Genomic DNA, 24,326 nt, shown 5'->3' on the forward strand with positions numbered 1-24,326 from the left:
CACAGGAGCATTGGCCAGGGAAGGCAGAGGTGATCTGGGCAGTCATTCCATGCAGCAGCTGCTGGGCAAGTGGAGGGGCCTTGGCTGTGCATGCTGTCCAGGGCATGTTTCCCATTCAAAGCCACCACCCTCACAGAGCATTCAGCAGCTGCAGTGCTTCCAGTGGGTTTTTATTTCAGCAGGGCAAGCCTTTGTAGGGTGCCACATTGTTCCTGCACAGAGATAGAGCAGGCAGCTGCCATGCCCCATCCTCCCCTGGCTCTTCTGCCAAGTCTCAGTACAGCCAGCAGTCACTGCAGTGGTGGTGATTTTCTGGAAGGAAAATTCACTCATTAGGAATTGTCTGCTGCTGCCATTGACTGATTTATCCCTGTACCCCAGCCTTGAGAGGGTGATCACTGTAGCACTTTGGTCTGAGCTGCCTTGGAGCCACCAGCCCTGACAGAGGAGTTGTGTGTGCTGTCCCCAGTCATGTGAGCCAGCCAGGCTCCAGGGCAGCCACCCATGGTGTGGGTGCAGCCTTGTTGAGAGACACAGGACTTTACCCTTGCTGGTATTTAATTCACTGCTGAGCTCTGGGACATTATCTGTCTCTGTGTTCCTTCTTTATCAAGATTTGCCAGCCAGACAGCTGAGGTACTGGTGAGCAAAAGGCAGCTAATTCTGCATTTTCTAACTGTGAGCACATTCTGTGTGACAGCACACACTGAAATGTATTTTTAAAGAAAACTGTGATGTGCAATGGAAGCAGGTTTAATTATCTCCATTTTCCATGTAAACACTCTATGAGCGTTTTTCAGTAATTGAATTGATTCCTGGTGAGCTTTCCCTGAAATTGCTCAGCAAAGCCCACATTTTCCCCAAATTTCTGTGAATGCCCACTCCATTTCTGCACTTGAGCTGTGCCTGTGGCTCACCTTCTGCCTGAGGTTGCACAGAATATAAGGGACAGCCTGGGATCTCTACCTTGGTAATAACTTGCTGGATCAGGCACTTTTGTTCCAGAGATTTCAAGCAAACTTTGTTCCCTCATTTTTGTTTAGCTTCCTGTAATGATGACTTGTAAGGAGAGCTGGCCAACAAACTTTGCTAAAAGAAGGGGCAGCCCAAAAACGATTGAGCAAAAATCTTAATCTCTGATCCCCCTGTGAACAATACATTTTACTTAGAGAGAAAAAAATAATAATACACACATACCCTGAGCCAGATGTTGTCACTTGATTTTGTCCAGGAGAAGAATGAAAATAAAATCTAAGACTGGAATACATCTGAATATTTCTGAATTCTTCTCAAAAGATGAATTATAGAGCAATCAAAATAAGTTTTTCCATTTTACCATTATGACTTGATTTGCATAAAAAGAAGATGCAATTGGTGCTGTGTAGAGTGCTCAGTTATGAACAAAATATTTCATTCTAGTTTATCCAGAGTGAGTGAGCATTTCTCACAAAAGCATGCCAGAAAACTTTCTTTCTATGGGATTAAAAAAAAGATCTTTTAAAATCTTTTTTTAAAAAGGCCATTTTTTTATTGACAAATATTAATGGTATACAGGGGCTAGTATTGGTGTCAGTTGTAGCTGAAGAGTTCACTACAGCCACTCCAATCTTCCTTTTAGTGTAAAAGTAAAACACATTCCACAAAAGGAAGTAAGTTGTGCATTTCCCTCTGCAGAGAGAGAAATGTTCTTGATTTGGTTTAATGTAATTCACTTAATTAAAATGTTCTTGATTTGGTTTAGTGTAATTCACTTCGAAAATGAACTAACATTCACTGAAGTAACACCACTGTAATTCTAAGTCTGTCCACACAGAGAATTTGTGGATTTTTCACAAATTCACCTTGAATTCATGTCTTTTTGGGGCTTTCAGTAATTTTCTTGACTGTGACAAGTCTCTGCATTGAGAAGCAAAGCCCTTGTAGCGTGCCAGAGAGGGCAAGGCTGAAGCCATTGACTTTAATTTGTGCTGGCTGGAGTTGGCCATGAGGAGACTGTGGGAGCTGCAGGAGCAGGGAAGGAGAGGCAGTGTGAGGTGTGCATGTCCTGCTGGGGCAGGTCCATCAGCAGCCCTTCCATCACAGCCACCTTTGAGCTCAGCCCAGCCTTTGGGCCGTCCCTGCTGCTCTGGGACATGAACTGAACTGGGGCTTTTCACCTCCTCTGGGTCAAGGACAGGTCCCTGCAGGGGGAACCCAGGGGATGTTGCCTGTCTGAAGCCCTGCACTCTTTACTTGACAGCTCAGTCCTTCACCAACTTCCTTGGCCAATTTTGGGACGTTTCAGTCACATGGAGTTCAGTTGTCCACCTGCAAAGCCAAGGTCCAGCGTAGCGAGGTCGCAGCTCCTGCGGGACAAGGGCTGCTGTCCCTTGCTGCTGGATCTGGCACAGGGCCTGGCCCAGGGCACCTTTGCTCTGCCTGGACTCTGCCCCACAGCTCCTGAACAAACACAGATGTGCAAATACAGGGGTGTGCATGCAGTTGTGTGCATTGCTCAGGAAAAGCAGCTGAATCCTCGGGGAAGGGGAAATGCTGACTCCAAATGCTGCCCTTTAGGGGTTGACATTTCCATTCTTCATAAGCTGATTACTGATTCATGCAGTTCATATGATGTTTTCTCAAAGACACAGTAAAGCCATTCAGTCTTTCTTTGGCCTTACACATTCAGTCTCTGTTCAGGCTTTATTTTCCCTAGGATTTGTAGAACTAGCACTAGACTTAATATCTGAAAACTATGCAACTTAGAGGAAATGCTGAAAGGCAGATGGGTGGTAAATGCATTACTTTCATTTACAGATTTTTCTCATTTAAAAATTAAACAGATTTACAAAGCCCAGGAACTTGAAGATCTGCTAATATTACAATATGTTTCAAAACAGTAGTAGCTCCCTTACTCAGAATAAATGCTAAACAAAATAAAGAGCAAGACACCTGCTTCTACCTTTGGTTCAGACAGCAATAAAGTTGTGTCTGTCCTGATTTTATTTTTCAGAAGATCAGGCTCTGTTTCTGAGTTTATGGTGAATTTATATTGTGAAATGAAATTGTTTACTAGGCAATAAACGTTATGCTCATCTACTTTTTAACATTGCTTATTGTATCACAGTAATGGTGCTACACAGCATTTCTCCAAAAGTTTTCATGGGAAAGCAGTTGTCACAATGTGCATACTTAGCTTCCTTTGAAAGTTCTCCTAAGGGAAGTGATAGGTGTAGGCAACCCAAAAACTACTGCTAGGTGCTTATAAACCTTCTTTAGCCCTTTTCTCTTCTCTAATTAACACAATTAGGTTAAAGTAAGACCAGCTGTTTCTAACCTGTATTTAGCTTGCAGTTTAATGCTTCTTTTTGAGCCTGAATGAAGGGACTGGGCACCTGAGGCTTTTTTCCTATCTGTATCAGTTAATCTAATAAAATCCATGGCCTCACCCTACTGATATCGATCCTCTTCTATTAAAATGTCAACATTTAAATGTGGACATTTAAAATAAAGCTTCTCTTGACATGAGGGCTTGGTTGTGAATGAAACCTGCTTGTGCCAAGAAGAGTACAGCATGGGATGAGATTCCCTGAGCACTGAGCCCACCATGCACATACAGCAAACGCCTTGGCACAGGCACCGTGCAACAGCAGCAAATGCCTTCCCTGCAGCCTGGGTTTGGTGCAGCAGCTCTGCTTCCTAAGTCAAACTCTGCTCAGGATAAGCTTGCTCTGTTAAAAAATATTGGAAAATTGATGGCTGAGTTGAAATAAGCTCCCTTGGCTGCACAGCTGCCTCTGTAGGAACAGACCCAGGGTCCTCCAGCCAGACCTGTGCCTGTCTGCTTTGCACGGTCCCATGTGTGGCCATGTCCTGTCATCATTTCCAGGCAACTCTCCCACTCTGATGTCTTGCAGTGATAATGTTGCTGCTTTCCACAGCCATAATCAAACAAATTATCAATAGATTAAAAAAAAAAAAAGGACATTTCATCAGTTGCCTTTTTTGACATCTGGGATCTGTCATCATGCAAATCTGGATTATTTAATTGGCCAAAAGAGTTTCTTGGTTGTCAAAACCTCGTATATATATTATCATCCAAAAGAAATTAGTGAGAGCTCCAGCCCTGTTTCCCTTGGAAGGTAGCTCAGGAGGCTCTGGGGAGCATGGCTGCATTAGTAAGTGAGGACAAAGTGCGAGGCTGTGTGGGCTGACAGCAGCCCTGGTGTTTAACTCCTGTGCTGCCCTTGGCTGTGCCCCCAGGCCCTGCTTTGGGACACAGCTGGGGCCACTGAGTGGAGCCACATGATGGGCTGTTGCTGGTGTCAGGCAGTTGTGCAATCAGGTCTAGCTGGACAGATCATGCCACTGCCCTTGATAAGAAAAGGCATTTTTGGGGCAGTCCTGGCATTCCTGGCCACTGCATCTTTACATGAGTGGTTTGTTGAAGTCTGCCATTTCACACCAAGAAAGTAAAGCCTCCCCTAGGATTTTGCAGAGCAGCCTGAAAGCTGGGGGTGCAGAGAGCCTCACACTTCAGTGCCCAGCTCCAAACCACTGTGTAGCCCTGAAACAAGCAGTACTGATGAACAAAGAGCCTGCAGACAGGGACAGCTCTGAGAGCAAGTTTCATAATCACTGTCCCCCTCTGGGAAAGGCAGTCCCAAACCAGTCAGCCTTGTCAGAGAGATCCAGCATCTTTTGTCCATTTGGCCAGAAGACAAGATCAAATGACAGGCTCTCCTGTGGGGAAGGTTTTGCAGGTCCTCTGAAGCTGCTTCTTGCTGCTGCTGAGTTTAAACTCAGGGTGAAGCATGGACGGTGTGAAGGAAAAGAGCAAATGAAACCATTTCCTTCCCCTTGAGAGCCTATTCCTCTGCACTCATGTTGCTTTTGGACAAAGGAAAAATTATGCACTGAAAATGGGAAATCTGACTTCTCTCCTGTGGCAAGCATCCATTGCAGGTGAGATTCATCCCGCAGAGGAAGGATTGGATTCTGGGGAAAGAAGAGGCATGTTCCTAGGGAGTGGTGGGTGGTCCCAGGGCCCAGTGGTTCTGTGTGCCTCCAGCCACATCCCAAAGAGCATTTGGAGGTGCTGATGCTGAGCAGGCTGATGGGACAGTCCTGGCTCTCCCACTTCTCACAGCAGATCACAGCTGGGCTGTGACACAGACTGTGTGATCTCCTGACAATTGTGTGATCTCCTAACCATGCTCCTCCTATACAGGGAGTCACAGGGCATGGCCCTCATCCTGCTCCATCTGGTCACTCTCAGTTCCTGCCTTTGGCAGCTGCAGCCCCTGTGTGCTCTCCTCTTTCAGGATGTCTCACTTCTCACCTCCACCAGGATCTCCCTGCCTGGGCTCCTTAGCCAGTCCCAGCTCTCTCTGTCCATTATTTGTCAGACCTGTCTCACCTCACTGGACCTTCCTTTCCCTGGTCCTTCCATGACTCTTATCTATTTCCCAGCTCCTTCCCCACCCTGATTTTCTCTTGTGGCCTAGATAGAGAGCAGTGGAGAGACACCTTGCCCCACTTGTTCTTCCCCACTGTAGTCCAGCTTTCATCTGCTCTGCTTTAAGTCAGTCCATCCTCCCAAAGAGTGCAGAGGTATTGGGAAGTCATGAAGCACTGAACTGGAAAGCACAAACCACTTTTCTTGGTTTTTTGCTAATTACTGAGGCTGAATTGTGGCTGATACATTGCTGTAGCTGGCGAATTTCAGCTCAGGCAGGGGGAGGTTTGTGGAGCTGGCAGTGCTTGGGAAAAGGCTCTCTCTGCAGGCAGAGCCAGTTCTAGCTTTGTCTGCCCTTCCCTCTGCTCTCAGACTCACTTTTGCACTGACATTTTTACTTTCCACATCATCACTGTGTCCAGCTCCATTTACCCTGGCTGGGCTTGCCAATGTGATGCTTTGGCTTTTGCCGCCTTCCCAGGTCTGTCCCTGGGTGCTGGCACTCCTGCAGGGCTTGCCTGGTACCATCAGGGTTTTGGCAGGGACTGATCCACCCAGGGAGGCTCTGCCCAGGCCCAGGCCCAGCAGGATTTGCCTTTGGATGCAGTGGGGCCCTCCTGCTGAATGCTTGGGTTATATTTTGCTCAGCAGTCAAATTTGAAGCAGAGAATCAAGAAGCCCATCCTGATAAATTGTGTTCAAGTGCAGAGTCATTGCATGTGTTGCTGATCTGCTCTGCAGCAAGGCACTGAGCATACAGAGCCTCACAGCTTTCCAGTTCACAGCTGTCCAAAACAAATGTGTCAACTCAATGGAGTTTGTTTATTTAATTCTGCTTTATAATACACTTAACTTGATACCAACTAAAAGAAATAATCTGGCAAAGACATCATTAAACAGTTTAATAAGGACTGGATGACTCATTCTGTTTGAACAAATGGATTATTTTGCAATCAGAAGTACAAATGTTAACCAGCTTTATTTTTAGTTGAAAATGTCAAGAGGTCAGAAACAATTAAAGCAATTGTAAGGTGGGAGTACCCAGGGTTTGTGTTCTTTTGGATTTGCACCTTACTAAAATTGCTTTTATTACAGCTTAGCAACTTAGCAACATTTTTCTGATAAGATAATGGGAATGACTGTGTAGGCACATTTACTGGTAAGAAGAGATTAGAGACAAACAGAAATGAAGCACATTTTTCATTTTAATAGCAAGAGTTGAAAAACTGAGAGGATCTGCTTTTTCCTTCCAGGATTTGAAATTTTGTGATTGTATTTTAAAAGAAACACCTGACCTGCTTAGGACTTTCTCATCAGCTCAAAATTCAATGTGTGGAATATCAGCCACAAGCTATTTAATGTTCAAAGTTTCACTATGAAAGTTTATTGTGTTAAGAGAAAAGTTTTAAGTGCAAATTGAAGCTACCCGAATTTCAGCTCAGAAACAGGAGAGCTTTGAGAGCAGACACTGTGGGCATCAGGAGGTACTGTCCCTGGCAAGTTAAGAAGGTTGGAGGTAAATCCAGGGAAGAATGTTCTTTTTACTGCTCCTGCTCTCAGGGGTTGAGATTTCCTGGCCCCATGGATGACAGAGCACAAGCTCAGTGCTGCAGCTCCTTGCTCAGACTGTCCTTGATGTACCCACTGCAGCAGAGGCACCTGAGGGCCACCACCACACCAGGGTCACCCCAAGCCTGTGTGACCCCAGCAGGGTGGCAGGGACCAGTGGCCCAAGGGGAACTGGAGCCTGCTGTGGGAACCCACAAAATGAGAGGGCTTTGGGAAAGCTGCAGAAGTCAGGCCTCAGAGACAGCAGAACTGTGAGTAGAGCTAAGCAGCAGCCATGAGGTTGGTCTGCAGAAAAATTATTGAAACTGTAGAAAAAGCAAGAGCAAATAGAACAATGGTCTGCATATTAACGCTTGTCGGAATAGCTGTCTAAGCTACAGAAGATTTATCTAGCAATATATTAGGAAGGTTAAAGCTTAATAATGGAGCTCTGTGGGTTAAAGCTTACAAGTAAGTATTGTATTCTAAATAAGCAAACATTGTTTTAACCAAAAGTACGTGTGCTTATGGTAATTACATAGAACTACTGTCAATGTGCTTTTGCTTTGTGTAATTAGTCAAGAAGCTTATAAAGTAAGTTGTAACATTAAGTTTTCTAGCCTGCTGCCTGGGATGTGAGCTGCTGGCATCTTCCCATTGTCATAATCATGTAATGAGACTGATGCTGGAAAATGAAACAGCTGGAGGCACAGTCAATGTCTCGTTCACGTCTGTAAATAGCCCCCCTTGCCAGTGTCACCTGCAGAGCCCCAGGGTGCTGGTGGTGACAATTCCTGTTTGCAGTGTGCTGCTCTGCCTGCTTGCAGCAGCACCCTGTGCCCTCCCTGCTGCTGCTGCTGCCTGGCTGCTCCCCGTGCCATCTGTGCCCCCCTGGTGACCGTGTGCTCCCGTGCAGGTGCGCATCGAGGACGACGTCGTGGTGACAGCCACGGGCGTGGAGCTGCTCACCTGCGTCCCACGGACCGTGCAGGAGATTGAGGCTTTCATGGCAGAGGGCCAGGGCAGTGCCAAATCATTTGGCTGCCTCTCCAGCCAAAAGCAGTAAACTTCAGGGTGGTGCTTATTGCCTCAACTAATCAGTCATCGTTCTGATTTAATGCTGCAGCATAGAAAATGAAATGCATCCAATTCTTAATAGCAAGAAAATCAGCAGTTTACGTGACCAAGCAGCAGCCAAATAACCCTGCTGCCTTGTCAGTGGGGCTTATACCTCTGTCAGATCTCAACTCAGATGTATCTTGCAATTAAATCTGAATTTTGATGATTGGGACTCTACCAAATGGATTATCTGAAAGCTATGAGCAATTGTAACACTCTTAAATCCTTTTTTAAACTTCATCACAAGTACTGTGAAAAACAGAAATAAAAATCAGTTGTTCTCTGTGGACATAATGACATTTTTCTTATGGACCTGTATCCATGTACTAAGCAGAAACAAATTTTTATTAAAATTCACCTCGGCATCATTTGTGTTCACAACTTTGTGGTCATTTTACTTTTCTGCTCCAGTTCCTGCTTCTTTATCTGACCTTACTACCAATTTGTGCCCTGCAAACTTTGACCCTTCCCTAGCCAGAGTTCTCTGCTCTGGACAGTGGCTGTACTGATCCTTCAAACACATCCCCATCCTCATCAGATTTGTTCATCTGTTTGTTCCTTAAAAACACAGATTGCTTTAGTGTTCATGGCCCTTAGAAGTTGAAAGAAGGGAATATCTTTGCTGCAGGGCTCATGGTCATTCAGCAGCATATGCTGTGCAGCATGGTAGAGTTACTTTTAACTGTTCAGTGTTAGACATTTCAGAATGAAATAATGTAAATCTTATTTGGATACCTTACAAACATATTGATATTAGTCACAAAATTATTTTCCACTCATGCAAGCTTTAAATTACCAAGAGAAGCTTTTCTTTACTGTAGGCATTCATCAGCTTGCAGGATAATAAATACATTTCTTGCATCATAAAATAGCACTAGGTGCTGGCAACTACATAAAAATAATCTTTCTCACTCTGCATACACATCAAAACTCCTGTTCACTATTCAGATTCTGTTGCAGTTTGACTGCAAAGCCACTTCAGAACATCGCTCTGCTGTGCCAGGAGGAGCTGAAGCCACAGCAGAGCATCAGGGCCCTGCTGGGTCTGGTCCCTCAGCACCTGGGTGTGAGCAGCTCAGCTCTGAGGCTCACACAGGCACTGACCCACGGTGATGGGATGGACTGTGAGCTCCTGTCTCACCTGGGGGCTTGGCTGCTGTCAGGAACCACTGCCCCTGCCTTGCCCCCAGCACTGGATCTAGGCCTGCCATCATTTCCTCAAGAATCCTCATAGACATTGCTCCAGGAGAGCTCCTTTTGCTGAGCAGGTTGGTCTGTGTGACAAGAACTGCCCTTTATTCCCAACAGCCTGGTGATCCATTGCTATGGAGGAAACTTCATGTGGGAGACCAAAGAAACATTGTGAAACAATCCAGAGGACTTCATTCATGCCACTCAATTAATAAATAAGCCTATTTACATATTTTAAAGGTTTCTTGACACTGGTTTGTAAGAGACAAGTGCAGGAATTGCTGCACTGCACTTCTTGACTGTGAAGAGAGACATTTTTTTTCAGGCAAGGAGGTTGTGAGATGAGGAGCTCGTATGTGCTGCTGCATTGGTGTCCCTGCTGTGGAGACTGGGATGTTCCACTTCTGAATTCTGTCACCTGCACAAGGACATCAGGCTTTGCTTGGGTAGCATTGCAGATGTGAGAACACAGAGACTGTACTGGCATTGCTCTGAACTCATCTGCCCCCAAAACTCAGGTTTTTCAGTGCAAAACAGTGCTTGTAGCCCCAGCCCCATTCGCTCCACAGCCAAGAGTTGTGCTGTGGTGTGGGAACCCAGAGCATCCCTCTGGCTGGCCAGGGTGGCCAGGACCCTGCCAGGGGCTCAGAGACCCTGGCACAGAGCCCAGAACACCTGTGGGTTTGATTGTGACCCACGGAGCAAATTACCAACATTAGATGAAGATCAGCAAGCCACAACAGTTTAGGTAGAATAACAGTGAAGTTATCACGGGGTGGAAAAGTCGATTTTGGGGTTTTTGGTATGGGGGTTCAGGAGGCAAGATGGAGGGATCTGGGCATGTCCAGCCTTTCTCCTTCTTCTTCTTCTTGGCCTCCATCTTCTGCTGTGATGGTGGCACTTACAGATTGGTTTAGAGTAGAAGCTCACTGGCTAACACAGGTGATAGGGATTGGAAAGTAATTGTGAACATTGCACACGTAGTTTTTAGTATAAAGCCATAACAGTGCCCTGGGGGCAGGCAGAGTGCCTGGAACTGTCCTGCTGGATGGACCTGGGCAGGCAGGAGAAAGAATTTTATAGATAAGGAACAATAAACAACCTTGAGACTGAGAAATGAAGAGCCCTGACTGCTTCTTCAAGCTCTGGGCTGGGAAAAGAGACTTTGAATAATCTTGGGGTCACTTGGAGAAGCGAGAGATCCCGACACTGTGGCAGGCTCTGAACACACCAGGGGATGATGATGATGATGATGATGATGATGATGATGATGATGATGATGATGATGATGCTGAACCCTGGTGCTGCTGTTTTATAGAAACACTGCACAGATTTGGAAACACTGCCATCACCCCGGAGCATTGGGAGGCCTCTCCCGGCTGTGCCGGGCGCTGGCAGGAGCGGGGCCGGGGCCGGGCCGCAGAACAGGTCGGGCAGGGAGGAGGCAGAGCCGGTTCTGCCCTGGGCGCGGCCGCTCGGAGCCTCCGGGCAGCGCCCGCCCTGCTCCGCCGGGGATGCTCGGGCTGTGCTCGGGTCTGCTCGGGTTCTGCTCGGGTTCTGCTCGGGCTCTGCTCGGGTTCTGTTCGGGCTCTGCTCGGGTTCTGCTCGGGTTCTGCTCGGGTTCTGCTCGGGCTCTGTTCGGGCTCTGCTCGGGATCTGCTCGGGCTCTGCTCGGGTCTGCTCGGGTTCTGTTCGGCTCTGCTCGGGCTCTGCTCGGGTTCTGTTCGGCTCTGCTCGGGTTCTGCTCGGGTTCTGTTCGGGCTCTGCTCGGGCTCTGCTCGGGCTCTGCTCGGTCTGTTCGGGTTCTGCTCGGGCTCTGCTCGGGTTCTGTTCGGCTCTGCTCGGGCTCTGCTCGGGCTCTGCTCGGGATGCGGCACCATTTTCATTTTCCCCCACTATCCTTCATCATCAGGCCCATGAACTTGGTGAATGTAAATTTCATCCTTCATTCCAGAAGATTGTTCTGTAATTATGATCATTTTTATCCACTTAGGCAAAAAGTGAATTAGACCTTTTTTCCTAAATTGGGGAGGGGAGGGGGAATAAACCTTTTTTTAAAAGGCAAAGTGATATTTAATACTTTTAAAAGTGGTGTTTAATAATTTTAAGTGTATTAATGGGGTGAAAGTACAGCTTATGGCAAATCTTCTTTTTGACTACATCAAGATATTTTATATTGTCATGTTTTCCCAAATGCCTTTTCCCCTTGGCACAAACAGACTTGAATAGAGTTGGCACCGAAGTAACAGAATGTGTCTTATGCCGAGCAAATTTGTGTGTTTAGAAACGTCTGAGCACTTCTGAAATGATACATGTAAATTGTTCAAGGAGTGCTCTGGGGGCTGGAGCAGACCCCTTCCTTCCCTTGGGGGACACTGAGGAAATGGGCATCAGCTTTCCTGGAGAAATGTGCTGTAACTCCTTGTGCACTGACAGGCGCTGGATTCTGCCACAGTCTGGAGTTAAGAGTAATGAGTCAAAAGGAAAATCTTAACTTTTATAGGTCCACGGTGAAATTTTCTGTGCCCTGCAGCAGAGGGTGAGATGGAGGATGTACTCTGCTGCCACACAGCCTGGGCTGCTTCACCCTGGGGGAACCTTCCCTTGCTCCCTGGAGCTGCTTTGGCAGGGGGGCTTGGAATAAGCCTGAGCCCTCTCCTGCAGCCTCTCACTGGGGCACGTTTAAACACGGATTGGTTCCAATCACCAGTGAGGTGCTGCACTGAGCCATTGCTGCTCTGGGCCTTGTCCTGCTGCCAGCCAAGGACAAGGATCGTTGTCCCAGTGCCAGTGGAGGCCAGGGATCCTTGTTCCAGTGTCAGCCAGGGCCAGGGATCATTGTCCTGGTGTCACTAAGGCCAGGGATCGCTGTCCCGCCGTCCCCAAGGCCAGAGTTCCTTGTCCTGCTGTCCCCAAGGGCAGGGTGGCTGTCCCACTGTCCCCAAGGCCCTGTGCCAGGGCTGTCCCCAAGGGCAGGGTGGCTGTCCCACTGTCCCCAAGGCCCTGTGCCAGGGCTGTCCCCAAGGGCAGGGTGGCTGTCCCCGTGTGTGCCCGTGCGGAGGCCGCGCCACCCTTCCTGTCACTCCTGGCCCTGTCCCTGTCCCTGTGTTCTGGTCACTCCTGGCCCTGTCCCTGTGCTCTGGTCACCCTGTCCCTGTCAGGCTCCAAGCACTTTGGCCATCACTTGGGGGACAGGAGTGGCTGTGTGGGGTTTATTTTCCAGTTGGGCTTAAACCACAGCATCAGTAAAAAAAAAAAACAACAATGCACTGATGAACCAAAATTTCATTTTCCAAACAAATTACTTTTATAACTCAGTGGTTTGGTTTTAAACAAGAAGGAAATGGGATCAGAGCTGTCGGGAGCAATAGGTGAAGTCACCCATGAGAGCTTCGGAAAGAGGATCACCCTCACTCAGGAGAGATCCAAGAAATCATTTCCACCAAAATCACAAACAAACAGCCAGGATGTGCAGCCCCTCTTCAGACCGCAGAGGAGGGACCCACAGCAGCCTGGCAAACCAGCTGCAGGACAGTGGGGACAGACAGCCCCAGTGCAGGTCAGACAGCCAGGGCAGAAATCAGCCCTGGCCTTTCCACCAGGGACGTGCAGTAACAAAGGAGATCCTTCAGGTCATCTTTTCCCTGGGAATTTTTGGTGTTCTGCTTCTCTCCCCACCTCCTGTCAAAAAAATTTCAGCCTTAAATTTATTTTTCTTTTTCTTTTTTGCCTTTTTTGTTAAATCAGACATTTAGACAAAACTGTACTGAGTTTCTGATGGCTTCTATGGAGCAGAAACCTGAGTGAAAGAGGGGAACAGAGACTATTGCACTGATTTCTCCAAGACAGCTGTGTGACTTGGGCAACTCTGCACTTGAAGGAGACAGAAACGGGATGGGAAAAATGAGGCCACTACAAGCAAAACATTTTTATTAGCTCCTGGTATGTCAACCCTACCAACTTCAGGTGCAGTTAGAATGAAAAAACATATCTGTAAAAAGTCTAACATAATCCAAAACAATCCATCAAAGTTTTCCACATGTATTAAAAGTTTAAATTCAAAAAAGAACTTCTCAAGGTTTCATTCTCTAACACTATCTTCATAGAGATAACATCCAAGTTTTTTCCTAAGTGCAGATACAGAGCAAACAAGCATCCTCCAAAATAATCTATGGACAAAGGTAGTGTAAGAGGGAAATTAAGACAGTGTAGTAATCTACAAGACAGACACACAGGTTAAATGTAAAATAACCATACCATCAATGAAATATTTAAAAATTAAAATAAATTAAAGTTACATCAAAGTTCCTGCTTTACTTTGTTTAAATCCTCAGTATAGCACATAGCACTGCAGTATGGATCATGGCAAAGACTAAGCAGTAGCAATAAAAAAGTTGCTACAGGAAAACTTCTATGGAAATAAAACAAGGCTACAGATACTCCTTCACACAGATCTATGATGGCTGTAGAAATTCCACTGAATCAGTTACTAGGGCCATTTATTTTTAAAATCACTGTAAATTCCTGTAATGTCAGCCAGCAGTGATCCATGCATCCCAGTTCAACACCTGCTGTCCTGCCCCTTCCACTGCTAAGCCAAGCTGCACTTCTTGTTCTCCCCAGTACCTCCTTCCCAGCAGGAATGCCATTTTGCAGGGCACAGGTTTTTGGTAGCACTTTGAAATTTTCTGGAAAAAAGCTCTTGTTCACATAAGGCCCCAGTCACTATGTGAGCAATATGAAATACAAGCTTCAATAAAAGGCTTTTATTGTCAGTGTGCTGCTTTGCCTCTTGCACATGATGCTTCATGTGCCATTTGGAGGCCAAGTGCCTGTACATATCGTCAGAGCATATTGTTATTTTTCTGGTGAACATTGGTAAGCATCCCAGCTCACTATTACTACAACCTCCCCATTAACTATAACTGGGCAGGAGGGACCTACATGGTGCTTCATAGGACTTAAATTCTACAGATTTAAAGTAAAAAGCAAAAATTCTCCACAGCCTTTGCAGTTTGTAATATGTAATGGAGAAATCAAAGGGCTAAAACACTCTAACAGGTATTTAAAAAGCATTCTATTCAGTCACAAGTATCTGATACTACAGTGAGCCATCCTGCTGGGTTCCTCCCATTATGCAAAGTCTAAAATGGTAAGTGAATATTCCTGTGAAAATGTTATTTCCTAAATATTACATTCCTAGTTAGCTAGGAGTTCAGATATGATTAAGTCTTTGAGGAGAAAAATATTTAAAACAAACAGTTAACCAGTTTCTGGTTTAATTGTTACAAATATTTCAGTGTTAAATCTAAAAGAAGAAAATCCACAAAACAATGGCTAAAGGTACAGTTTTTGCTGGGTTACTGCACGGGCACTGCAGACAAGCTGCAGCTCAAGAGTTTGTTTGGCAAGGTCGCAGGTTTCTACTGCCCACTGTTTTCTGGGTTTGTTGTGGCGCTCTCAGTGCCAACAGGCTGCACGTTATCTGCAAAATTGTGGGCATGCTCAAGGAACAAGTCTTTCAGTACGCTCAGCTCCTTGGTCAGGAGTTTAATTTTTGCCTCTAAACGTTCATTTTCTTCTTTGAGCTGGTTGACCCTTTGCAGTGTGTCCTGTGCTTTCTGCTTGCTTTTTAAGCGGCTCTTTTTCACCGCCATGTTGTTCCGCTCTCTGCGCTGCCGATACTCATCGCTGTTTCTGTCCACAAAGGAACTTTTCTTTCCCTGCTTGCTCGGGGGCACAGCTTTGCCTCCACCCCCAGGACTGACTGGCACCAGCTGGGGAACCTGCTGCAGACCACTGGAGTGTGCTTGAGTGTGGATCACACTTACTCCGCTCGCATCTGTGCCGGGGTTCTGCTGGGGTGTCTTGCTCATTTGGGCAGGCTGTTCTTGGACACTGCAGAATTTATCAGGAGACTGAAAACTCTTGGGTTTCTAGAAGGTGTTTCCAATGGATCTTCACATGGATTAAGAGCAAGGTGAACCTAGTAAGGGAAAGAAAAAGCTATTAAACATGCTTGCTTCAGCTACAATCTTATACATCACTGGCTTTAGCATAAAGCACTGATGGTACATCTGGCATAACACACCGTAACTGTGCTGGAGGTGGACAAGCTGCCAGCCACATTTCTGAAGTCTCCAACATATTTGGATTGGATGGGACTATTACTGGGTCATCTAGTCAAGCTGTTTGAATTGTTCACTGGCTTCACTCAGTTATTCCAAAGCCATCCCTGATGGATGGGTGTCTAGCCTAGCCTCAAATATCTCCAGTTTCACAACCTCTGTCTTGGCAACATGTTCCACTGTCTAACTTTTCCTCCAGTTATACAATTTTCTCAGTCTTCAGACTGGAGTTTTCCTTCTGTGGCTTAAACCTATTAACAGCCTGACTCTTGACCAACAGGGGTATTTGATCCTTGTCCCCTTCGGACCACGTCTCTGGGTGTATCCACAGACAAATTCCTGCCTGACCTCTGGAGCAAGGGTGCTCAGCCTGTCCACCTTTTCTCAACCACCTTACAGCACTTGTTTTGAAGACGATGTTCAAACCGATGGCTGTCATAAGGCCTACTGGTACTGAGTGGAAAAATAAATCTATGGAAGAAGGTAGTGCATTGCAAAGGCTGTGACTGGGTGACATTCTACCACAAGCAGCGTGCTGAGCCTGTAACAGTATGAATCAGGGTGGGACAGGAGCACAGGCTGATGGCAGTGTAGATCACAACTCCACAACAGAGGACTGTCACCCATTAAAAGACAGCAAGCACAGCTGACTCATCCATAAATAAGGTCACCTGCGTGGTTGGTGCACTGGTCACTGTCCCCTCTCCTGTCCAGCACACAAACCTCCTGATGAGCAAGACATCCTCACCTGACTGACGTGCTCCCGCTGCTGAGGTCAGCCTGCTCCTGGCCCTACTGGTGGCACAAGGAGGATTCCACCACAGCTGCAGGGCCAAGGCCCTGGCAAGGCTAACAGCGGGTCCCCTTCTCTTCTCATCTCACAGGATCACTTCCTATATGGCTGGGAGAGAAGAGGGGAAGGACAACAGGATGGTCCTAAGCTCCTGAAACACCTACCTATGGCTCCAGTGAAAAATACCCAGTGATCAGTCAAATCAGTGCGGATTGTCATGTTGAAAACATTTAAGAGGCACTAAACAATCCTACTGCAATGCAGCCCAGCACTGTCAAACAGATATGCAGTGTGAGCCACACAGATCAGTGTGACACATTCTCCAGAGGGCTGGGGAAAAGCTGCAGCAGCACTGGGCAGAGCTGGACTGCCAGGTTGGGCAGTGTCCAGCCCAGGAACACCCCTCCCATCCATAACAGCAGATGAATGACAGGATGTGTGAGGTCTGTAGTGGCCTCCTGTGTGTCACTGGTCCTTCTAAACTCCCAGATTCATCAGCTGTGTACTGTTCCTGATTGTTTTTCTCAGCAGTCTGTGTTGCTGTTTTACTTTTGGATGGGCTATCATTAAAATGTTAAAATTCAACCGTGCAGATCAACTGCATATTTTCTTCCATGATGAAGGAGCCACAATGAGATGCAGCTGCACAGTGTGGTTCAGTAACATTCATGGAAAAGCCCACTAAATTTGGCTTGAATGTTACTCAAAATTAACATTCTCTGTCACCAAGAGGTCTTCCCACTTGTGCGGATGTGTGAGTATACCCACACCCTTCCTATCAAGAAATCTTTTCATTTTCCTATTTCAGGGCAGAATGAGACCATGAACCCTTTTGGAGCTGAATCTAAACACACAGTGTCCAACACCTCTCTGTTAGCATTTCCCCAACTGCAACCCTTAAAGCAGCTTCTGCATGCCATGTTTCGGTGTCAGATGCTGACCTGACAAGCAGTTAGGCAGAGCTGCACCGAACACCCAGCTGAGGAGTGCCTGTGCCCAGCACAGACTGGCAGGGCCGGTTGTAGCAGCTGTGCCTGGGTAATTGCACAGACATTCTTACTCGAGGTGTAAGTGCCTGCTCCTCTTAGAGCACACACTGGCCTTGTCTGCACTTTATTTTACAACAGAGGATTTCTGCAGCCCTCAAAGCATATACAGATATACAGTTCTCTTAGATTGTCTCTGACCAAAGTAGATTTTTGACACCTTTTCCAAATCAAACAGAATGCTCTGCTGTCTCCTCTGCTTCAACACATTTCAGTGCTTGCAAAGTTCACCTGGACAGGCCAGTTATGTAACCCACACCATCCTCACAATCTGATTTTTGTGCTCCTACTACAGAGGAAGGGGTGGCTCCTGCCCCTGAAGGAACCCCACCTGACATGTAACAAGTTTCTTCACCAGGTTCCATGTGCTACTTCTCTCCATGCTATCCAAACTATTTAACACTGCTTTAACACTTCTTTCATATCTCTATGATTTCCCTATGATTCAATGAGAAAACTATTTGTCCCATTAAACCTAATATTAATGAAGTATTTCAGTTGGGCAGCACATGGATATAAGCAGAGAAGATAACCAGTGTCACACCTCTCAAGCAAGAATTCCAGCCCTGCCTGCTAGAACAGACCTCCCTCAGCTCCTTCCCCCTGGAACTGATTTGTTTTTTATTAAATTGCTGTTTCTTGAGTGAGACATGCTCTTATCTAGCCTGCTGATCAGAACCCTTAACTGGGACAGGTGACACCTGGATTCCTGTCCTGCTCCAAAGAATATGCAGAGCAAATTGCACTAAACTAAAACTAGCACTGAACTGCATCACAGAGCTACAGAGCGCCAGCTGAGGCTTGGAACTTGCTTTCCCCCTGGTATTTGGAGGCCGGGTGCCTATCACCAGCTGTCAGAGGGCTGTCCCAGGTAGCAGCAGGTGCTAAGGGCATCCTGCAAGGAGAATTAAAGGCAGCAGCAGGTACAGGGCACACCGAGGGGACTCTCAGGAGGGCGAGGTGAAGGCCATGGTCACTCACTGGGGGAGGCACAGCGGGCTCAAAGCTCCCAGAGCCCCTGCACACACCCGCAGCTGCCCCAGGCCCCTGCACACAGGCTGCCTTCCCCAGACTGCTGACAGCCCCAGCACAGCAGGAGACAGCTCCTCAGGGAGCCAGCCCCGTTTCCCAGCATCTTGTTCCCATAAAGCTGCCCAAGAGCTTCAGCCCAGCAACAGCCCTAGGCTGGTTCCACCCAACACATGGTACTGCTTCCCGTGGCCAGTTAGAACTGCCTGGTTCCCTCCTTGGGCACCAAGTGGCCACCCAGGAACCCAGCTGGCCACCCACTGCAGCAGAATAGCTGGGAACTCCAGAGGTGCCTTCTCAGGCACAAGGATGTTTCTTACTGTCCCACACTACTCCTCGGGGACCAGTGAAGCAATGAAGGCCCTCATCTGCTTTCACACATACAAAAAGTAAAAATAAAGACATTAAACTTCCAAATGTTTGCTTTGGCAAAAAAAAAAAAAAAAAAAAAAAAAAGGCAAAAAAAACCCCCAAAACTGTTTTGCCAATTCAATCAGTATTTGTTTTTTAAAAAATACAAAGTGCTTCTCTCTGCTCCTTTCTTGAGGTGTGATTGTGGTGATTCTGATCATTAGTCAGAATAACTCTATCGCTCAAATTCACAAAGCTGTCTTGTCAAATGCAAAATCGGTCCCAATTTGAACAGCAATAGGGACCTCTGTTCTCTCACACTTCACAAGGAATAGAGATAGGATCCTTCCTGACAGGATCCGAGTCCGGATTCCAATGACCCTGCATTAAGGAAGTCCAGGCACAATTTGCAGAGCAATGTGAGCGCGGGCTCGCATTCACGGCTCACACTCGCAGGTGTGCAGGGGATGTGCTAACTCTCACTTACTGAAGGCTGGGACACAACGCTTTTGGCACTAGGCAGCTCAATCCCATTCCTTGTCATAGCTGACAACATTTCCACATTTATTTCAGAATCTCCATTTTTAATGCACATCTTAACAGACTGTACCAGAACACATAAACATGTATCTTAACATGACAGAACCCCAAACGCTGGGAGGCAAGGAGGTATCAGAGCACTGTCTTTGGAATTAAAACCACAGCTGGGACTTCTAACGATAAACCAATTCCTTAATTCCGAAGGTTTGCCAACGCTAAGTGCTCTTACTTTCCGAAGCGGCTCGGCACGGCCCCGATACGGAGCTGGGGCTCTTCCTGCCGGATCTCAGCGCCAAGGCCGGCGCGGAGCTCCCTGCCTGCCAAACCCCGGGTTCGAACTCGCCACCGGAGCTACGGACACTCGCCAGGAGCCCGACACGTCTGCCCCAGGCTCCCCGGGCGGTACCGGACCGCGCTCCCCGGCTGCCCCTCGGCCGGCCGCGCTCCCGCCGCACCGTGAGCCCCGGAGCCGCCCCGGCGCGGCCTCGCTCCCCCCGCCCCGGGCCGGGACCGACCGCGGGGACCGGCACCGGCCCGGCCCGGCCCTCCCCGGCGGGCCCATGGCGCCGCCGCCGCCCTCCCCGGGCCGCCCGCCCGCCGAGGCCGCGCCGCTCCTCCCCCGTCCGAGCGGGGCGCGGGGGTGCCCGGCGCTGCCAAGCCGTGACTTCACCGGGGGAGGGGAGGGGAGGGAGCCGGGGCCGCCCGCCGATTGCATCACGCGCTGCCGAGCGGGGCCCGGCGGGCGGGGGCGGCCGCGGCCCCCCGGCCCCGCACGCGCCCCCCGCGCTTACCTGAGCGGCGCGAGCGGCGGGAGGGGCCGGGCGGGCCGCGCTCGGTACCGTGCGCGTGCGGCCGGCGCCGATTGCGACACCGCGCGGGCCGGCCCCGCCCCGGGTGATGCAACCGGCCCGGGATCGGCACCGCGCGCGGCCAATCAGCGCCCGCCGGGGGCGGGGCCGAGCCCCGAGGGGCTCCTGTGGGGCGGGGCGGGGCCGTGCGCAACACGCGGGCTCCGCTCCAGCCCCGCCACGGCCGCGGCCCCAGCGAGGCCGGAACCGGCCCGGGGGAGCTCAGCAGAGCCCCGGCCACGGCCTGAGCGAGCCCAGGAGGGCATGAGGGAGCTCAGCACAGCCCCGGCCACAGCCTGAGCGAGCCCAGCAGGGCATGAGAGAGCCCAGCATCGGCCTGAGCGAGCCCGGCCACGGCCACGGCTTGAGCTAGCCCGGTCACTGCCTCAGCCCGGCCACGGCTTGAGAGAGCCCGGCCACGGCCCGAGAGAGCTGAGCACGGGCCCGGGGGAGCCCAGCACCGGCCTGAGCGAGCCCGGTCACTGCCTCAGCCCGGCCACGGCCTGAGCGAATCTGGTCACGGCCACGGCCCGAGGGAGCCCAGCACGGGCCTGAGCGAGCCCGGCCATGGCTGCTCGCAGGGTTTGTGTCCCGGCGCTGCTGGAGCCGCGCTGAAGGAAAACGCTCCCGTGCCCCCGGGCCGGCTGTGCCCCCAGAGCCGCTTCCCCTATCGGACGAGGAGCGGGCGCAGAGGCGGCCCCGCCCGGCCCGGCCCGGCCCGGGGGCTGGTGGGGAGCGAGGCGGCCGCGTCCCCGCGCCGGTGGGAAGCGGGTCCCGCCCGTATTCCAGCAGGGTCCGGCACTCCCTCAGCCCGAGGGGCAGAAGCCGAGAGCGCGTTCCCCGCCGAGTCCCTGCACGGGCAGAGCGGGGAGCCCGGCCCGGCCCGGCCCGGCCCGGCGGGAGGCACAGCGCAGCCCCGGTGTGCCCGGGCCGGGCCGGGCGGTGCTCGGCGTACCTGGCACAGCCCCTGCGCTCGGTCCTCGTGTGCGCCACTCGCGTAGGGGCTGGGCTCCATGAGCCCTGTGCGTCTCTTCCAACTCTGAATAATGTTCTGTCATTCTGCTGAAGTTGGCCAGTGCCCCACGGGCATCGGAGTTGACGGCGGTGTGTCTCTGTACTGATTGGCATCTTCTAATTGTTCCCAGGCTGTTAATTAGCACCTGGGATGCTAATTCCCAGTATTCCCATCTCGATCCTGGCTGCCGTGTGGTTTGCCTCCTTAGAATGCTGTGAGATCAAGGGGAAGGAATGCCAAAGACGTCCCAAAAAAGTATCAACAGTTCTCTTGACAACAGAAATTATGGCAAATTTCTAAATTTCATAGATTCCTGGGTAATTTTTCTTTTCTAACTTACTGTTCGAAAAGAAATCCTAAATGCTGGCAGACTAGGAAACATCTGGATCTTAGAGTTAAATGTGAAAGGAGGGTTTTGCACCATTTCATTGGTATGTTGTTATAAAATACATCACTTTTTGTGGAGAAAAGTTCTTTTTGCCCTTAATATTTTCCAGACACTTTGTTTTGTATCACTTTTGTTCTGCCCAAACAAGCATATACTTACTATATATATCCACACATGTGCTCACAACCCAAGCTGTGTGGGAGCAAGGTGTGTTTGCAGCTCCCTGAGTGGGAATTGTACACTTCAATACACAGGTGTGTGTGTTTGCAGTGGGCAGGTCTCAAAATCATGTTTATAAGGTAGGCAAGTTTGGAACAAGTTCAAGTGTGCAGGCAATGAAAACAATACTGTTGGAAAAGTAGGATTTTTTTTAATGTAGAGGGAAAAAAAGGATCTATGCTACTCTGAGACCTGCTTGAAAATGTTTTATGTCTGCAAAAGACTTGTGAATAATTAGATTTGTAAATACAGTTCCAGAGCTCAGTAATGTAGATACAATTATTTATATTTACCATTTTTATGGCTGGCTGATGTTAAGGAGGGGTTTAGTTTTTGTAAAGCCCCGTGGAAAATAAACCATATTTGCAGAAGAATTCCAAGGGTTAGTCTGGGCAAACAGTTTTACTCAGCTCATTTACCACAAAGATATTTTTCCTTGTCAGTCATCAAGTATTTGCTATAATTTCTTTAATGTTTTTCTGCTTTTTAATTGAAACTGTTAAATTTTCTGTGACAATGATTCATCCATCTATAGCTGGAGTGAAATTCCAGGTAAGCTTTACACATTATCCTTTGCTCACAATGGTTAAGTGTGTGTGCTCTTAGGATGCTTTCGTGGGATTTTAGAGCTCTTTATGACCATTCATTCATTAATCCTCATCAAAGATAGCTGAAGAAAATAAAATGCAGACACACTTAGCTCACAGAGCTGACTATTTTAAACATTAAAGCTCACACATAATTCCCTGCATGCAAGGCACTCCAGTGCTGGGTTGGCATTATGTGGTGTTATAGAAACCCTCACACAGTGTGCTTCAGTTTTTGCAGGATTTAAAACAGAATATCATGGAAGCAGTCTAAGAAGTAAGCCCAGAGATGTCTGGACAGCTGGGCAGTGGCACTGGAATATACAATTTCCCTGATTGTGTGCAGGCTGTGCCAGAGGAGCAGCAGCTCTGGGTGGGTGGCAGAGCAGCCTGATCCCTGCAGGGACAGACCCTTCTCCCTCTGTTCTGGGTGTGTTCCTGCAGCAGCTGCTGACCCACATATGCAGATAATGCTGGAACAGTGTCTTGCTTTCACATGCATTAGCCAGCTCACGATTGTTTAATGACTTTGGTGCTGGAAAATAATTACACTGATACTCAGTGTCTTCAGGTAAGCTACAGCAATTCCCTTTTAGAGCATTGAGGAGATGCAAACACTGGGAACTGGAGGCAGAGGGTACAAAGGGGAGAGGAGCCTTAGGGACAAATGTCCCTGTTTACTGCCCATGCAGTGTGTTCCCTTAACACAAAAACATTTAGAGGTTCCCTGGTGCCTTTTACTCAGAGTGAAAACTGCTTTGTTGCCCTTGGAATAGTTTCTGTTGTGTCTGATTCCATTGTTCACCATGTTTCCTCTGTCTTCATGAGCAATTATATATTTCTTTGTCTTAAAATAAAAACCCTACAAACTCCTGGACTGCAACCTATACATTAAAAATGTTTCTTTCCATAAGCATTTGCCTCTGTTTCCCTCATGGGTAAGCCTTTGCAGGATTTTTTTTAACTTCAGACTTGCACATTTCAGTTTTAAGTTTACTTTTCACACATGATGTGCTGTGTACTTTTTCACTCTGGTCTAACAGCCAGGCTTTTGAATTCTAGAGAAGAAATTACTAATTTCTCTCCAATGATTTAGAAGACATAAGAATAAATATATTTTATATGTAGTTTACAGATGGAAATAAACAGGCCCCTTAGGTAAAAACACATAATTCCAGGCTGTGAGGAGCACTCAGATGTATTTAAGGGTAAATGCATGGAATGATACCAAAATAAAACATTTTCTTGGTAACTGCTACTCCTTTTCTTGGTAATGTCAACCTAGTGGAAAGATTCAATATGATTACATTCCTTCTGATCACCAAGCAGATGGCATTCATTCGGGAATATCCCAGAAACACAAAGTCTGTAATAGAGGTTTTCTGTAATCTTATTATTGCAAATCTCCCTTCTCTTCCCAGCCCTGCATTTTGGTATTACAATAATTACTTTTCGTGTTCAGGATTGACCTGTACCAAGACCAAAATCCTGCTGTTAGAAAACTGAATTTTGCAGAGCTGAGGCTATTAAGGCTTCAGAAAGCAGAAGGATAGCTGAGTTTCTTTTCTTGGGATTCTAGCTATATTTAAAAAAAATTAAACACAAAGAGAAAAAGCAATATGAATAGCTCTGCCTATTGGTTTGAAAAAGCTTATACTTCCTAAGCACAGAGTTGGGTTTTTCAGTATGGTTTAATAATTTAAATGCCAGAAACTTCTCTAAGAGCTGATTTGCCAGAGGTAGCCTTTTTGACTAGGTGAGGAGAAAGGAAAGATTGCATAGTGCTGGTCACTATTTCAGTATCACACTGCTAATTCTAGCACTGACGGCAGCCTTGGAAAGTCACAGTGCTTTTGTTCTAGCAAATGGTAAGGAAAGAAAGGAACCAATCTGTTCTAATAGCAAACATCCATTTTATTGTCACTTTGCCTGGAGTTCATTTGCAGGAAAAATCGAGTGCCTTTGTTCTCTCTCTATGCAGCTAAGCTAGGAAGTCTTGTAACAAAGTATTTCCAGTTTCTAGTTCTGCATCTTCCAGAACTACTCCCCTTTATTTGCAGTTTTCAAAATATCCAGGTTATCTAGAT

General features: G+C 47.9%; 2 protein-coding genes across 6 annotated transcripts in view; one reads left to right on the forward strand and one right to left on the reverse strand.

Annotated features, from left to right (window-relative positions):
- The window catches only part of PEPD (peptidase D), a 193,099-nt gene extending 184,627 nt beyond the window's left edge, over window positions 1–8,472 (forward strand). For all 3 annotated transcript variants that reach the window (XM_059481314.1, XM_059481312.1, XM_059481313.1), the window contains one exon: window positions 7,902–8,472. In XM_059481314.1, the coding sequence (XP_059337297.1) occupies window positions 7,902–8,051 (150 nt within the window). In that variant the 3' untranslated portion in view covers window positions 8,052–8,472. The remainder of the gene's footprint in view (window positions 1–7,901) is intronic.
- A 4,736-nt stretch (window positions 8,473–13,208) lies between these two features.
- CEBPG (CCAAT enhancer binding protein gamma) lies at window positions 13,209–20,087 on the reverse strand. 3 transcript variants are annotated; one of them, XM_059481473.1, is made up of 2 exons: window positions 19,974–20,087; window positions 13,209–15,281 (listed from the first exon to the last, which is right to left on the reverse strand). In XM_059481473.1, the coding sequence occupies exon 2, from the start codon at window positions 15,169–15,171 to the stop codon at window positions 14,719–14,721; it is 453 nt and encodes a 150-aa protein (XP_059337456.1). In that variant the 5' UTR covers window positions 15,172–15,281; window positions 19,974–20,087; the 3' UTR covers window positions 13,209–14,718. The 3 variants fall into 3 exon arrangements, with proteins under 3 accessions (XP_059337456.1, XP_059337458.1, XP_059337457.1); XM_059481475.1 differs by lacking the exon at window positions 19,974–20,087 and adding an exon at window positions 19,412–19,619; XM_059481474.1 differs by lacking the exon at window positions 19,974–20,087 and adding an exon at window positions 16,172–16,312.
- Window positions 20,088–24,326: the final 4,239 nt, after the last annotated feature.

This window comes from Ammospiza nelsoni, chromosome 13 (assembly GCF_027579445.1).
Source record: "Ammospiza nelsoni isolate bAmmNel1 chromosome 13, bAmmNel1.pri, whole genome shotgun sequence".
NCBI lineage: Eukaryota > Metazoa > Chordata > Aves > Passeriformes > Passerellidae > Ammospiza > Ammospiza nelsoni.

What these genes read in the sequence shown, in the direction of transcription:
- CEBPG (XM_059481473.1), bottom strand. Translation starts at nt 15,171, where the DNA reads ATGAGCAAGACACCCCAGCAGAACCCCGGCACAGATGCGAGCGGAGTA.